This window comes from Ceratotherium simum, chromosome 33, assembly GCF_057802395.1.
Source record: "Ceratotherium simum simum isolate JZ-2026a chromosome 33, ASM5780239v1, whole genome shotgun sequence".
In the NCBI taxonomy this organism is placed as follows: Eukaryota; Metazoa; Chordata; class Mammalia; order Perissodactyla; family Rhinocerotidae; genus Ceratotherium; species Ceratotherium simum.
This window is the reverse complement of record NC_141932.1, coordinates 17,896,013-17,913,432: the sequence shown is the minus strand read 5'-3', so window position 1 is coordinate 17,913,432 and position 17,420 is coordinate 17,896,013. Positions and strand designations below refer to the sequence as shown.

General features: G+C 51.2%; 1 protein-coding gene across 1 annotated transcript; it reads right to left on the bottom strand.

Moving 5' to 3' along the window:
* Positions 1-12,656: 12,656 nt before the first annotated feature.
* On the bottom strand, positions 12,657-17,216 carry LYPD5 (LY6/PLAUR domain containing 5). Its single transcript, XM_004440361.3, has 5 exons — positions 17,131-17,216; positions 15,030-15,158; positions 14,384-14,560; positions 13,993-14,139; positions 12,657-13,780 (listed from the first exon to the last, which is right to left on the bottom strand). Exons 1-5 carry the CDS (start codon positions 17,210-17,212, stop codon positions 13,521-13,523), a joined length of 795 nt encoding a protein of 264 aa, XP_004440418.2. The 5' UTR covers positions 17,213-17,216; the 3' UTR covers positions 12,657-13,520.
* Between the last annotated feature and the right edge of the window lie 204 nt (positions 17,217-17,420).

Genomic DNA, 17,420 nt, shown 5'->3' with positions numbered 1-17,420 from the left:
TGGTGACGGCTGGGCAGGGCGGGGAGGGGCAGGGGAGGCCTCTGGGCAGAGGGGAGGCTCCCCAACCCCCCTTCTCAGACTAAGGAGGGGCTGGGGTGTGTCTTGGGGCAGAGCAAGGAAGAGGCGTGCATCCACGTGGATAAAGACACACACTGACACACAATAGGCTTTATCACACACAACGGTCCGAACCGAGTAATACACACCTACACTCAGCCACACCCAGACACCACAAGACACTGGGCAACATACCCTCACACACAGCCTGGCTGGGGTCAGATCCTAACACACGCGGGCACACGACACAACCTACACTGAGTGACTCACAACTCCCCACAAGCTCTGAAACCCACAGCCACACCCAGACACCACACACATGGTGTGACACACGCCGGCACTCGGGGAGGCAGACAGCGCCCCGTGGCACATGCAGCCACCCAAATAATGTCCACACACAGGCACAAACATTACCATCAAAATTGGCACAACATTCTCTGACACAAATAGCCACACCCGGACGCCACACATCCATAGCTACACAAACACAACATATTCCAAGTATTCCACAAACACACAATATGTATCGACATAGCGATCCCCAAATGCCACACACAACTTTTCCAGGTAAACAATGCACTCACAGTGTCACAAACATTACACACCCCCAGAATGATACCCCACACGTGCAGACACACAATATTTAGGGACACACCTACGGCAGTCCCCAGTCAGCCAGCACATAGCACATCATGGTGCGTGGCGACCCAAACACATATGCTCATTGAATAACTCACAACACACATGGATTGACCCTGACACACAGTATACCCGAGTGCACAATGCTATTCAAATATCTAGTCAGATGACAATATGAATGGGCATGTATAGAGACCTACAGTGCACAGTGACACACGCACAAACCCACACAGCCAGTGCCCAAAGGAAGACATTCTGATATATTTTGATGCATCACACAGGACGCAGCCCAGAACAGGGCCCCAGGGCAGGGGGTGGGGGGGCTACATGGACCCCGCTTCCCAATGCAACGCCGACAGACTAAGAGAGGCACCATCGCCTCCCACTGCCAAGCCACATCCAAACACCACACACCACACCCACACACGGCCCAGCACACGATATACTCCAACAGTGTGGCCACACAAACCCAACAACATAAACAGAGTAATCCACAGACACACAACACAGTGACAATATTTCCCAGTACCACCTGTCACAAACACCACGTATCACATGACATGGCAGATGTGACCCACTGACGCGGCTGGCACTTAGGCCTGCAACATCACCACACACCACACCCCGCGGACACCCTCCGACACAATATAATTCACAGCTGCACAAACACGACACACTCTGAATGTGGGCACCCGGCTGTGCTCTTGCCAGGGAAAGGAGAGGCCCCCAGCATGGACAGACACCTCAACGTGAGACCCAGGGCCACATCACTGAAGGACACACAACTTTACACACACAACTCCCAGCAAGGGACACACACACACTGACATAGAGAATGATGCACAGTGACTCCCAGAGTGACACAAGGTAGAATGTGACCGCATGCAGCAGCACAGAAGTAACACACGATCTGTACACTGTGCATTTGGGCACAGATCCAAGCCTTGCAGTAATACATGGGGACACACTGGTGCCACACAGCATCACACACTGGTCTCGACACAGCCAGTGGTCCCCTGCATGTCACTCTCGGGGGAACACACAGACATAACCCCTCTCCCGTCCCGTGTCGTATGTCATGCAGGAACATGGACCCGCCAGCCGCAGGGAAATGAGACACTCACGCACAGACATGCTGGCAACACACCATCACAACCCACACAGACACACCCAGAGACACCAAACCACACACACAGACACGCCCAGTGACAAAAACACAACCCGTGCTGGTGCCCCGCCCCGTGGCACACATGTGATTCCCACTCGGGCTGAGACGCGGCGGGAGAGAGATGGAGACACACCCGGGCACACCCAGACACCATGCGTGTATCCGCTGGGAGAAAACACCGCCGCTGGCGCTCTGAGGCTGCCACCTGGGTGCCCCTGCCACCCGCGGGCCTTGAGGCCTGGCACCGGTCTCTGCGCCACTCTCCTCCCTCTCCGGTTCTCCCGCCTCACCTCGGACTCCTCCCTCAGTCTCTGCTCTGGAAGCCTCTGGGTTCGTCTTGATCTCTGTCTCTGTCTGTCTTTCTCTGTCTCGGTTTTTCTCTCCCTTATGCCTTTGTCTCTTTCTATTTCTCTGTCTCTTCCTCTCTTAGCCGCCGTGTCTCTGTCTCTCTTAGCATCTCTGTCTCTGTCTCCATCTCTGTATCCCTCAGTTTTTCTATTTCATTCTCTCCCTGTCACTGTCTCTCTGCCTCCATGTCCCTCTCTGTGTTCATCCTCGTCTGTGTCTCTGTCTTCCTGTCTCTCTGTCTCTTGCGCTCTGACTCTCTCTGTCTCCATCTCTGTCTGTGCTCTCTTTCCTGTCTCCTTCTCTCTTGGTCTCTAGTGCTCTGTGTCTCTGTCTCTTGCTGACTCTGGGTCTCTCTCTGTCTCTGTTCGTGTCTCTGTTTCTTTGTCTCACTGTCTCCCTGCTTCCAGATCTCCCTTTGAGCCTCTCTTTGTCTCTCTGTCTGTCTCTCTGGGCCTCTCTATGCTTATCTCTGCCTCAGTTTCTCTCTCCTGTTCACTGGCACAGCTGAGGACAGCCTTACCCCTTCCAGTTCCACCCCAGCCCCGTTCAGCCGCCAAGGGCCAGAGACACAGAGACCGCGGCCCCCTGAGAGAGTCAGAGGCCACGGAATGGAACCGAGACCTCCAGCCCCTCCGCTGCTTCTGTGCCTCAGTACAGGCACCTGTGAAAAACTGAGCCGGGGGAGAGAAAGGCAGTCAGAGAGACCTTGAGTGGTGCAGCTGGAGGAGAGGGAGAGAAAGAGCGAGTTTAAAAACTCAAAGAGACGGAGAGAGAAGAGACCCAGAGGTGAAGAGAAAGCAGAAGCTAGAATCAAGGCATGGAAGTTAGAGCAGAGAGAAATTTTGTCTCCAAAGAGACCACAACTAAAAGAGAAGAGCGGAGCAAAGGCTGGGCGTGGGAGATGCAGGGTGGGCAGCGAGGGGTCCCAGTGGGAAAGCACCTGCCTGCAAAGTGAAGTTGTGGGCTGTGGAGGTCAGGGGTAGGACACATGGCTCCAGAGCCAGCTCCCTCCAGCCCAGGGAGGGGCTGAGCCTAGGGATGGGGGTGACTCAGGGCCCTAGAGCTTCCTGTGACTCAGCCGTGGTCTAAACTCTGGAGGGGGGAGCAGAGGGGAAAGGGGTCTCTGTAAAAGAGAGGGAGGGGGAACACCAGAGGACCTCTGTGCCTAGGTCGGCCTGAGAGAGGGACCACTGCAGGGGACATCGGGGTGGGGGGGGGCTGGGGGCCCAGACTCCTGGGTCTGAGGGAGGAGGGGCTGGGGGCCCGGACTCCTGGGTCTGAGGGAGGAGGGGCTGGGGGCCTGGGCCACTGGGTCTGAGGGAGGAGGAGCCGGGGTCCAGGACTCCTGAGTCCGAGGTAGGAGGGGCTGGATCCCATACTCCTCGTCCAGGGAGGCTAGAAGAACTGATTCCAGAATCTCTGGGACTTCCCCTTGGTCTCTTCCCAGCTGCCCCACCTTTGTCCCAGACCCATCTCCGGGCCTGGAAAGGACCCAGGTTCCCTGGGGCCCAGCCGGAAGGGGCCAAGGACAAAGGGTTGTTTAACTGGGCAGGGTGGCGGAGGGGAGTGAAGAAGAGGGTGTCTCAGGCGGAAAGGTCACTCGTCGCCCAGGGCTTGTGCAGGGACGGGCAGGGCTGAGCCGGAGGGGAGTCAGCCCGAAAGTCAGAGCCTGTGGCAGCGAGTTCTCTGCCACGGTCTTTTAATTTAGGCTGTGGAAGGCCTCAGGACATTGGGATACTGCCGCCTGGTGGTGGCCCTGGGAACTGCAGGTGTTCTGCTTGTCTAGCTTAGTTTGCTGTCAGCCTATTTGAGCATCTACTGAGGGCCAGGTAATGCTCTAAGTAATAACAAAACAGACAAAATCCTTGCCCTTGTGGAGCGTCCAGGCTAAAGGCAGTCTCGTGATTCCGTCAATCTCTCTCACTTTCCGTCTGTCTCTGTGAGTGGTTGCTTCTCTCTCTATCTCACTGGCCTTGCTTCTTAGTTTCTTTTCCTGTCTTTGTCTCCAAGTGCATGCCTTTTGTCTTTCCCTTTTGTCTTTCTCTCTGTTTTTGTTTATTTTCTCCTTTGTATCTCTGTGTTCTGCACCGATTAAAAATTATATATATTATTATGTTAAATTATATATAAATCTCAGAATCTGGGAGTCCAGAGACCTTGGTTCAAGCCTTGACATGACTTTATTTTTGTGATATAAAACTCATACAGCCTGGTCTAGAGACAGCTCTGAGTTCATGGGTAGCTCTGCTACCCCTGTAAACTGGGGATGATGAGACCCATGCCACAGGGTGGCTTGAGGATTAGGTGAGGTGGAATAGCCTCCTTAACACAGGACCTGGGATATGTTAAGCCCTTGGGGTACATTGTCTCCCAAGCTAGCTGCCAATGATTCCTCTCCTCTCTGTGCTGGCATATGGCTTCTCCCACTGAGAGCTAGACTCCATGTCCCTTCCCCTTCAAGTTGACTGGTTTGCGATTTGCTCTGACTAATAGAATGTGGCAGAAATGATGCCAGGCGAGTTCCAGATCCAGTTCTTAGGAGAACTAGAAGCTTCTGCTTTTGTTCCCTTAGAACTCTAAAACTGCCATGCTGTGAGGAAGCTCAGGCTAGTCACAGGGAGAGGCCATGCAGAGGAGAATCAAGTCACCCTGGCCAAAAGCCCCTGTCCAGCCCCAGCTGAATGCAGCCACATGAGTGACTTCTGGAGAGACCGGCGGAAGTGTCCAGTCAACCCTCAGAACCATGAGAAATAATACACTTTTTGTTTTAAGATACTGAATTTTGGAGTGGTTTGTTACACAACAACAACAATATATATTATGCTCTTCTGTTCACCTTTATGTTTGAAGTTTTTCATAATAAAAAGTATACATATGAATATGTATATACAGTGTATGAATATGTATATATGTATAGATAATGGAATGATGAACTATATCATGGAAATTGCACTTTATATATTGCAGCTAATATGTTTTTTTTTTTTTTGGTGAGGAAGATTGGCCCTGGGCTAACATCTGTGCCAGTCTTCCTCTATTTTGTATGTGGAATGCCACCACAGCATGGCTTGATGAGCAGTGTGTAGGTTCACGCCTGAAATCCAAACACGTGAACCCCGGGCAGCCGAAGGAGAGCTCACGAACCTAACCACTATGCCACCGGGCCAACCCTGCAGCTAATATCATTTTGCTTCTATCTTTTTGCCTCTGAGTCTTTCTTGGTTCTTTCAATCTCTGCTTGTCTTTCATATTTTCCTGTCTTTCTTTCTCTATCTTTTTCTCTCTGTGTGTCTACTCCTGTCTTGCCAAAACTCCTCCATTTACTTTGCCCCACCACATTGGTCTCCTTGCTGATCCTCAAACACGCCAAGCTCTTTCCTGCCCCAGGTCTTGGTGCCTGCTTTTCCCTCTGCCTGAATGCTTTTACCTCCAACCCCCTCATGGGTCGTTCTCTCACCTCATCCAGTTCTCTGATCAAAATATTCTCTTCCTTGACCACCTCTTCAAAAATGGTCCCCTCCGGGCGCATGAATAACCCTGTATCCTATTTCATTGCTTTGTCTTTATCATGGCACTTAGGACTATCTAAATGATCCTGTTTTCTTATCTTTCTAATTGTTTAGGACAGGGATCTCACCATCCCCAGCATTCAGAACAGTACCTGCCACATAGGGGATGCTCAATGGATATTTGTTGAAGGAATGTTCTTATTCAATAGTACTCACTGGCTCTCCTTCGACTCTACTCCCGTACTCTGTTCCACGCTGTCCCGGAGGTGGGAAGGATGTCGTTTCCTCATTTTCTTGTCCTTTGTCCCCCCTTTAGTTGAGTTGCTGTCTGTGGTACTGAGACCCGATGCTATGGATCTGTCCTTGGTGCTGACCTAGGCTCCCACGTCCATGAAGCGGGGGAGGGCAGAGGAATCTTAGGAAAGGGGCGATGTTGTGTGTACGATCCAGGCATTGGATCATCCGGGTCATTGAGAGAAAGCAGACATCTGAGTTCCAAAGGGAGGGAGTGCCTGGGTCACTGTGAGTTCAGCAGGTATTTGTTCTATCTATCTACCTATCTACCTACCTACCTACCTATCATCTATCTATTCATGCATACATACATTCGTATATATATACTTTTTATTATGGAAAACTTCAAACATACAGAAGTGAACAGAAGAGTATAATAAACTTCCATGTACCCATTTAACAAGTACCAACTCATGGCTAATTGCATTTCATCCATGCCTCCACCACTTACTCACTTCCTATATTATTTTAATGCAAATCCCAGGCATGATATAATTTCATTATATGTTGTATTTTTGATTGTTTGTTTCTGTTGGGGTATGAATTACACGTTGTAAAGTTCACAAATCTTAAGCATACAGATTGATGCAGTTCTACCTATGTATAGACATGTGTGGCCACCACCTCGAGTGAGCCATAGAGCATCTGCATAGCATCTCTATCATCAGAAGAGGTTCTCTTGTACCTTCTCCCAGTTGATACACCAGAGATAGCCAGTATTCTGACCTCTATCACCAAAGATTAAAAAGCCACAATATGGGAGTCCGAAGACCTGGGCTCTAGCCTTGACTTTGCTGTTGGCATTATTTTTTTGTATGAAATACACAATACATGCAGAAAGTGCATAAAATATAAAAGTATATTTGGGACAAATAATTACCTAGTGGACCCCCATGAAATCACCACACACACTCAGAGGGAATATTGTCACTCCCCAGAATCTTCCTGTGTGCTCCTTTATGACCATAACCCCCACCCCAACCTCCAGAGGAAACCACTATCCTCACTCGTAAGGAACTTGACTTCTCCTAACCTACAGCCCTCACACGCTCTGTTTTCTAAGTCCCTCCTTTTCCATCCAGCCCTTCAGCACTAAGTGGCCCCTGCCCTGGAGACCATGAATGAGAGACCCCATCACTAACCTCTCCCTGGTCTCCCAGCCTCCTGTCTCACTTCCCCTGGTCTGTCCCCTGCATGGTCACAGAGAAAGCGTCCCATCACCTGGCTTCCACCACGCCTCTCCCCTGCTCTAAGCCCTTCCGTGGATCCCTGTTGGCTGCAGGGGAAAGTTCAGGAAACTTTATCCTTACCTGGTGTTTTAAGCCCCTCAGGGGCACTGCCACCCTCTTCATCCTCATCTTCCTTTCTCGAACTTTATACACAGACCAAGCCTTTGTGTATATGGTCCTTCCTACCTGGAATACCCTTCCTCCTTTCCTTTGCCACTTCCTACTTGTCATTTAGGTGTCTTCTCAGAAATTCATTCCTCTCAGAAGCCTTCCCGATCTTCCTCTTTAGAGTTCCCTCAGATCCTCGTTCTTCATGGTTTACCAAACGTGCGCCTCCAGGTTATCACTATCTATTTTCAGGCCAGCAGGGCAGGGTTGGGTCTGACTCATTACTGGGTCCCTAGCATCACCCAGCTCAGAAGAATAGGTAAGAAATGTTTGCTGACTGCAGCTCTCTCTGTCTCTTACTTGTCCCTGCCTCTGTCCTGCCTCTGCCATTTAATAAATGTTTCTTGAGGGCCGGCCCCGTGGCTTAGCTGTTAAGTGCGCGCGCTCCGCTGCTGGCGGCCCGGGTTCGGATCCCGGGCGCGCACCGACGCACCGCTTCTCCCGCCATGCTGAGGCCGCGTCCCACATACAGCAACTAGAAGGATGTGCACCTATGACATACAACTATCTACTGGGGCTTTGGGGGGAAAAATAAATAAATAAAATTAAAAAAAATGTTTCTTGAGATCTTGTTGTGGCCTGGCCCCCCTGCCTGAAATGCTGTTCCCCACTCTATCTACCTGGGGAAATTCTACTCATACTTCAGGACCCAGCACAGGCTCCGTCCTCTGTGAAGTCACCTCTGATGCCCCAACCCCCAATCAGAGGTTTATTCTCTACCAGTCAGCCCTTCCAGCTGAAGCATTCTTCTCATTTACTGCCCTGATCTCTCTGGGGGCTTTGTCCATCGGGGTTCTAGTGCGTGTCCCCCATCAGATCAAGAGCTCCTTAAGGGTAGGGTTCTCCAGGATCATCCAGCACAGAAGAATAAATTACAAATGTCTGTTGAATCTCTACTGAGATTACTTCTGCCTCTGTGTCTCTGTCTTTGCATAGGCTAGTCCCTCTGCCTGGAATGCTGTTCCCTGCTTTGCCCATATGGCATGCTTTAAGACCTGTCACCAGGTTCTCCTCCCTCTGGCACCAGCCCCAATGTATCCCTCCCCCAACCTGGCTCCTCTCATCCCTGCACATCTCTCTATCATAGGCTTGTGGCTGTCTGAGCATGGATCTGCCTCTCCCATTAGACTGGGAGCTCCTCCAGGCCTGGGACTCACCTCCATGGCCCAGTGCCCAGAGCATGGCCAGGAACAGAGGAGGATCTCAGTGCCTGATGGAGACCGATGTGTATAAATCCAAGTTTGGTAATGCTATTTCCCTACCACCTTTCAGCTTCGTTTCCAAGATCTGGGTCTGACTGTCCTCTGTGTGTAGATGGAAACCTGGAGGATTAAGGGCTCTCCTTACTCCTCCCACCACATTTAAGCCCCTCCCCAGGATGGCAGAATGTCTTCTTCTCCACTGTGTGCTGCACACAGCGTTACTTTTGACCAGGGAACTCATTACACAGAGAACGAAGTGTGGCAACCTGCTCATGCCTGTGGGTTTCCCTGGTCTTACCTCATACCCCATCTCCTAGAAGAAGCTCGCCTGACACAACAATGGAATGACTCAGTTATTGTTGCCAGCTGGGAGTCAACACCTGCAAGGCTGGGTCTCTGTCTTATAGGATGTGGCAATGCATCTTTGAGTGCTGTCTCCCCCCTAGCCTGAATAGAGGGGTCTGGGTATCGGGGGGTGGCAGGGCTGCCCTCACTATCACACCTCATACCCACTTGCAGAATTTTTGCTTCCCCTCCCCATGGTTTTGAGCTCTGCTGGCTTGGAGGTCTTGGTTCCCGAGGAAAGAATGCTCCCACTAGAGGACCCAGCAGTAGTTCCAGTGAATTGGGAGGTGGGACAGCCTCCTGGCCATTCTGGTCTCCTCCCGCCACTGAACCAACAGGCAAAGAAGAGGCTTACTCTACGTGCTGGGGTGACTGATCTCAATTACCAAGGGGAAACTGAGTTCCTGCTGCACAGCGGGGCCAAGGAAGGCCGTGTCTAGAACCCAAGGCATTATCTGGAACACTTCTAGAGCTTCCATGTCCAATAGTAAAAGCAACAACAACAACAACAACAACAACAAAGGCAGGACCACTAAGGATTTAGACCTTTCAGGAAGGAGGGTTTGGGTCACCTCACTAGAAAAGAACACCAGCCAGCTGAGGGCAAAGGAAACATGGAATGAGCAATGGAAGAAGGAAATTAAACATATCAACTATGGCCTTGACCATTACAGAAATATGATCTGTAGTAGAGATGCATATTTTCTTCTTCATTTGTTTTTTTTCCTTCCTTCCCTCCTTCCTTCTTTCTTTCCTTCCTTCCTTCCTTTTTATCTTTTCATGTATCTACCTATCCACCTACCAATTTGTTAATCTTTCCTCTTCTTTCCCTTTGTTATTTTATATAAGGATTATTGGTGTCAGTGGTCCTGATGTTTGTAAATCAAAATTTTGTCAATAGCATCCATCCTACTTCTCCGTTGCTTTCCCCCTCCCATCAAAACCAGATATTTCTTGTGCACTGCAGTTAGGAGACAGCAATAATTAGCTGTTGAATGAGTAGTAAGAAATGGCTAAACATCCAAAGAGATGACCACAGGTCAAGATGACAAATAGAAGGGATAGGCAAAACGAAGGATATGCAAATTTAAGTCCATTCAGTCAGAACGTAGATAATAAAAATAGTAACCATCATTTGGATAATTCACAACCAATCAACAGAATAGAGGCTATATTTTCTGGATCTATCCATTCAGTCAATCCTTTTCTTTTAACACATTACCTAACATGCAAGAGTTCATGTGATAAGATGGTTAACTGAAGTCTTTACTCCTTTGCCTATTAGTTGTAACCAAACAGATAAATTTAAGAAAGGGGTAGGTTTCATATGCCACTTCTGCACCAAGAAAGCTTTTTAAAAAAATGTTAAACCTTTTATTGAAAATATGTACACATAGAAAGAACACAACTCATAAGCAAACAGTTCAATGAGTTCTCAGATCAAGAACTACAAGGACCAGACCCCTAGGGTCCCCCTTGTCTTCTTTTCTGGTCACTAACCCCAAGGATAATCACTATCCTGACTTCTAATTGCATACATTAGTTTTGCCTACTTTTAGACTTTATATAAATGGAATCGTACGGAATGGTCTCTTGTGTGTCTTTATCCTTTTGCTCAACATTATGCCTGTGAGATTCGTCCATGCTATTGCGTGGAGATGCGGATGGTTCATTCCTGTGCTGTATAGTACTTCTCTATGTGACTAGGCCACTCTACTATTGATAGGTATTTGGGTTGCTTCCAGCTTGTGGCTATTATGAACTGTCCTGCTAGAAACATTCCAGGACACGTCTTTTGGAGGAAACATGTAAACTAATTTCTTTTGGGGAGATATACCCATAAGTTCTGTGCCCTGATGAAGGGCCCTGTGCAAACTGAAGTGCTCTTAGTTTGAACTGAATCAAACTCAACACATCCAACACCCAACTCTTGATTCTCACTCCCTTCCATCTGTCCCTCTCTTTGGTAAATGGCATCACCATTTACCCCGTTCCTCAGGCTAAAACCTCGGAGTCGTCTTGTCTTTTCTTTCCCTCACACCTCTCAACCAATGTATCAACGAGTCCTGTCAGCTCTACCAACAAAATCTATCCCTCATCCAACCCTCACGCTTTCTCGGTGCCCACCCCATCGTCACTCGCTAGGACTGGTGCAGTAGCTGCCTCACAGGTCTCAGCTTCCGTTCTTGCCACAAGGAGCCTTTTAAAATGTAAAGCATGGACACAAGAGGACATGCTGAGGGACTCCACTTATATGAAGGTCAAAAATAGGCAAAATATTTTTGCCTATTTAGTCAGAGCAATGGCTTCCTCCAAGATGGGAAAGTGCCTGTGAGGGGCTCTGAGGGAGGCTTTGGGGACAGGGGCTGAAAATGTTCTGTATCTTGGTCTGGGTGGAGGTTACTCAGGTGTATATATAAGGAAAATTGCACTTTATGCATTTTACTGTATGTATTTTATCTCAATGAAAAGGTTATAATATATGTATATAATCACATATTATATACTATATAATATACCTAAAATATAATATTATATAGTATTATATATACACATGTGTGTATATATATACACACACACATATATACATATATATACACACACGTACATATACACATATGTATATAATCATGGCAGCTCCCTGCTATAGATCCTCCATGGATTCTGTGTCAGTCTGGGATCAACGAGAACAACAGAACTAGTAGGAAATATATATTAAGAGATTTATTGCAAGGAATTGGCTTAAGTGATTGCAGAGGCTTGCCAGGCAAGTTGGAAATCCACAGGGCGGGCTGTCAGGAAGGGCAGGCAGAAACTCTAGGTTGTGGGCTGAAGCTGCTGTCCACAGGCGGATTTCTTTTTCAGGGAAGCCACGGCTGTGCTCTTAAGTCCTTTCAACTGATTGAATCAGGCCCAGCCTGAAGATCTAGGATAACCTCCCTTACTTAAAGTCAACTGTTCATGGACTTTAATCACATCTACAGAATAACCTTTGCAGCAACCCTGAGATTCGCATTTGAATGAATAACTGGGACTGTAGCCTAGCCAAGCTGACACTCAGATTGACCACCCCAGCTTTAAATCACATTTGCAATAAAATCCAAAGCTGCTCGCCCTGCCAGCCGGGTCAGCTCCATGAAGGTGGGATTCTGCCTGTTTTGTTCCCTGCTGCGTGCCCCGCAACCAGAACAGTGCCTGGCACCTGGTTGGTGATCAGCAAGTGTGGTGTTGATTGAACAATGACATCCAGCTCCCTTCCCTGTCAGGACGTGTAGACGTCTAGACCCTTCCTCCTCTCGCCTCTCAGGAGTGTAGCAGTGTTTCTGACCTGCCCTCCTCCCCACGAGGCTGCCTGTTGAGGCAGAGTTAGAAGATGTGGGGATCCATGCTTGCTCTGCCACTTACTCTGAAAATCGCTCTCTCCCACCGTGCTGTGGGCAACTTGTCTGCGCAAGGGGGACACGCCTCCCTTTCTTGCTTGCCTCACAGGGTCCTTGGGAGCATCAAGTGGGACAAAGGATGTGAAAGGACCTTGTAAACATGTGCACAAGATGATGAAGTTCACGTGCTCGTGTAAGTGTCCTACACACCCTGTGTTCCTTCCTCCCTCCGGATCTTTGTCCAGGCTGTCCCCCCCACCCCCAATCCCCTTCCTCCTACTTCTCTTTGCCATCACCTCTTTATCCTTTAGGACTTTGCTTAAGGCTTCCTTCCTCCAGGAAGTCTTCCCCGATCTCCACAGGTTGGAGAATGTTGCCTGGCTCAGCTTTGCCTCAAGTGTGTTTCTGTGGAATTAATTAACACACCTGTATTTGGGAGGTGGAGTTGCCTAGCGGTGGGGGTGGGAGCCACATCCCTGGCTCTCCCCTCACTAGATACATGAGCTCTGGCAAGTGCCCCCAACTCTCATTGCTCATCTGTAATGTGGGGATTATGACAGCAGCCCACTTATGCTGGGTGACTGTCGTGTCCCAGGTACTCCACGTTCATCTCATTAAATCCCAACCACAACCACTGTGAAGTCGGTCTTGTCATTATTGTAGGTTTTATTTTCGCCTCCGCCTCACAGGTGAGGAAACACAGGCACAGAGAGGTTAAGTAACTTGCCCAAGGTCACGCACGGGTTAAATGGTAGAGCTGGGATTCGAACCCATGCAGCCTGGCTCCAGAGTCTGGGCTCCTAGCTTCTAGAACATACAGCCTCTCAAGCTTCTCATGATGATACAAATAAAGACATCTTTGTAGCTCCCTGCTGGAGCCTGTCCTAGGCTCCCGAGGGAGAGTGCAGGAAACCGGGTCGTGGGTGCCGGGGTCTAGTGGGGGCTCAGTAAGTAATACCTATTGTCAGGATTTCTCTTCATGAGGGGCAGGAAGTGGCTGTCTCTCCCCACCCTGGGAGGCTGGGGATCTTGCCCAGTTCCTCCCAGGCCTGCTGCCCAGGGAAGGGCAGGTAGTGGTAGGGGGAGAGAGTGCGCGCACCACGTCACAGGGGCTGAAGCTGTGAGAAGGGGGTGCATGGCCCCTGCCCCCAGCATCCGCTCTGAAGAGGCTGGAGAGGCACCTATGAGGAGAGCCGCAGGGCGCCTCCCAGAGTGCCAACCAGTAGGGGAACCATGAGGAGCAGGGCCGGGACCTGGGGTGCCAGGGGAGGGGCGCTGGCCGACATGGTGGCGAAGGGCTGGGTCACGGAGTCCCGGTTGCAGAGGTTCCCCTCACAGCAGGAGCCCTGGAGGTCGATGTTGGTCCAGGGGCTGGTGGTGCCCATGACGGTGCAGGAGGGCCGGTGGCAGGTTCTGATGTACACGGGGACTGAGAAATTGCCTGGGGGCGGGGTGGGGCAGGGAGCAGGGGTCAGAGCTGAGGGAGGCGGCTGCACCTGAATGTCCACCTGAGAGGCCAGGGCCACGGCTGGGTCCTCAGACGGACTTCTGGGCTGCCTCCTTAGCCTGGGGCCGTGCCTCCTCCCTCAGACCACGGCCATGTCTCCCTGTCAGGCCTGCCCTACCTCCACTCTCCTTGCCCCAGCCCCTCACCGACAGTCATCTGGCCATTGCCCTGGAAGCAGACGCTTTGGTCCTGGTGACACTGGACTCGTCTGGACTTTTCCGGGCTGCAGTCCGCCGGATGGATCCCCACGCAGGCATAGCACTCGACGCCGCTGAGCGTCGGCGGATTGGGCGCTGGCAAGAAAGCGTAGACGCACACTCAGGTAATGGCTCCCAGGTACGGTTGTGCGGCTGGCGCACTGCACCCGGGCGCCCGCCTAGCCCGACGTGGGGCCTGGAATCCTGGCCGCCGGGAGGAGGCGCCCAGTGGAGGCCACGCTCCCTATCCCGCGTCCCCCCGGGGCCGGGTCAGCCCAGGGAGAGCCCCTCCCAGCCCCTCACCGTCCCGCCCCACGCCCAGCCCCGCCCTCCGGCACACCTGGGCTCAGGTTGGGGATGGCGTCATGGTTCATGAGGTCGGCATTGCACAAGTCGGTCGCGCAGCCGCGCACCACCGAGTAGTCGGGCGGCAGCGCGTGGTCGCTGGACTGCATCTGGCCCGTGGACGGGCCTGTCCAGCAGCCCTTCTGTACCAGGGTCACCGAGGAGCGGTACCCTGCGGGCGGGAGGGGATGGGGCCTGGTGCGCCGCCTCCTCCCAGCCTCCTCCCCTCTCCACCTCTCCCTCCTCTCCTCCTCCTCCACTCTTCCCCATCACTCACAGGCTTCCCCCTCCTGCCCTTCCCTCCCCTCCCTCTCTCCCTTCCGGACTCCACGTCCACCCCCTCCCCTCTCCTCTCATCGCCAACCCTTTCCTCTGCCTGCTCTTCTCTCCCTGCCCTCTTCCTCCCTTCTGCCCCTCTGCCGCCTCCTCTTCCTGGCTCCCCATCCTCTCCTCCTCCCCCACCTCCCACCCCTCATCCCCGCTTTCTTTCTCTCCCTTCTCTTCCCTTCCTCCACCTCCCCATCTCTCTCCTTATCCTTCCCTCCTCTTCTAGCCAATTCCCCCTCTAACCCCTTGGCTCCTCCCCTCCCCCACCCTTCCTCCCTAACCTCGCCGCCCGATTCCCGCTCCCTGCCCCTCACCAGTGTCCAGGGACATGACTGCCTCAGAGCATCCATGGAGACAGGACACGTTGGGGAATTTCACGCTACTGAGGTCAAAGGGCCCGAAGTAGATGTGTTGAAAGCTGTAGCATTGCAGGGCTTGGGACACTGGCGAGGGGAGAGGAGCAGGGGTGGGGTGAGAGGAGCAGGGGAGGGATAAAAGGAGCAGGCCCGCGATGAGCCTGTTTCAGGAACTCGGGCTCCACCCTGCAAGTGACAGCCACACCGGCCAGGCTCTTCTGCTCTGAGAGGAGACAGGCCTTGTTGCCTTGAGGGAACCAGGGCTGATGCTGCAGCCGGTCGTGGCTGTGTGTCTACCTCATGGCAAAGTCATGGCCTCTCTGCACCTACTCGTCCAGTTTTTTTCCCCCAGGCTGCTCCAGATCTCCACCCTCTTCCAGGAAGCCCTCTAAGATTTTGATGAAGGAGGAAGTGATTCACTCTTGCCCTCCCCATCCCTGTCCCAACTAAACTCACGATGTCCAGTAGCACTAAAGGCCACTGATGGAAAACAAACACTCCAGAACAGGCAGCAAGATGTGCAATCTCATACTACAAATGCACACACACACCAGCCCCAGCAGTACATGCACAAAACACTGAAACACTGACATAAACACAGAATAACAAAATTGACACAAGCTCGTGCAAATCTCACACGTATATGCAGAATACCCCGAATGCATCCACGCAGAGTTCTAGATTCACACAAAAACAAGTACACCCAGACCCTCCAATGGAAACCTCCCAAACCAAGGCACAGCATCGCACATGTGCAAAATCATACTCACCAACAGAAAAATGCGTGGATACAGAAACAATAGAAATACACAGAGAGACCCAGTATCACAGAAAGTCATATGCAGAGAGAGACAAATACAGACCCAAGAATCACAGACACACAAATAAAACAAGAAACCACAATTATGCAGAGTTAGAGATACACGAAAAAGAGACTCCCAAAAACATACAATTTAAAATCATAGACAGAGCCAGCCTTGATAGCCTCGTGATTAAAGTTCGGTGCTCACTGCTTCGATGGCCCGGGTTCATGTCTCGGTCATGGAACCACACTACCCGTCTGTCAGTTGCCATGCTGTGGTGGCAACTCACATAGAAGAACTAGAATGACTTACAACTGTGATATACAACCATGCACTGGGGCTTTGGGGGACAAAAAAAAGAGGAAAATTGGCAACAGATGTTAGCTCAGGGCGACTCTTTCCCTGCAAAAAAAAAAAGGAAGATTGGCAACAGATGTTAGCTCAGGGCGAATCTTTCCCTGCAAAAAATAAAAAAATTAAAAAAAATAGATAAAATCATAGACAGATACAAGACATATAGAGACGTGACACAGATGCACAGGAGACAGACAGACATTAAAATACCCAAACGCATATACACAGAGATAAATGCAGGCCCACCAATCACGCAGATGCACAAACACAAAGAGAGACCCAGATATGCGAAATTATACCCACATCTCTTTGACAAAGAAAGTGAAGCTCAGAGATAAACAGACCCATAGAACATTTGTTCAAACACCCAGGCATGGGAACCTGGTACAGAGAAACCACACAAGCACAGAGACCCACAGGACACGGTGACACATGGACACACACAGAAATCAAACTGTCTTCCATGGATGAGTAGGCACACACAGGGTCAGTGTGTGCAGACAGGGCCTCCTTCCCGCCTCGCTAACTCCCTGTCTTTGTAGCCACTTCAGTCCTGATATGAGTATGTCCCAGTCCTTCCCAAATTGGGGAAAAGGGGAGTCTGAGGATGAAGTTATGGCTCCCTGCCAGTTCTGGAAAGAGCCCCCACCGTTCCCCACAAGTACCCTTGAAAGAGGGTGCAGGAAGGGAGGATGAGACAGGCTGGAGTGGCAGGAAGAGAGATGCCGACTGATAGGGTAGAACAGGAGGGGAAGAGAAATGATGAGGACACAGTCCTCACCCCTCCCCACCAAGACCCATGGGTCCAGGCCCCCAGCTCCTCCTCCCTCAGACCCGGGAGTCCAGGCCCCCAGCCCCTCCTCCCTCAGACCCGGGAGTCTAGGCCCCCGAGCCCTTCTTACCATTGGACTCCGATGTCTGGGTGCCCGTTAGACAGAGCGCAGCCCCAAGGAGGCCAAGCAGGATGGCTCTGGGGACTTCCATGGCCAGGTTGTGGAGCTGACTGAAGGGAGACACGGAGGACAGCTCCTCCCGCTCTGATTTCTGCTTGGCTGGTTCTCCCTGCTGAGCCCCAGGCATCCCGGCTACCCAGCCTGGCCAGGATTCCTCCACCCCCGCCCTCTCTCACTTGGGCTAGACTCCTCCTAGGTAATCATGATGGGGCCATGATGAGTGCTGGGTGATGAGGAAG

Bases quoted from the DNA above. Each gene is read 5' to 3' on its own strand.
- LYPD5 (XM_004440361.3), bottom strand. From the start codon at position 17,212: ATGGAAGTCCCCAGAGCCATCCTGCTTGGCCTCCTTGGGGCTGCGCTC. The intron at 14,140-14,383 runs GTGTGCCGGAGG...CTTTCTTGCCAG, and splicing joins CATCCCCAACCTGAGCCCAG to CGCCCAATCCGCCGACGCTC. The intron at 13,781-13,992 runs GTGAGGGGCTGG...CCCCGCCCCCAG, and splicing joins CAATGGCCAGATGACTGTCG to GCAATTTCTCAGTCCCCGTG.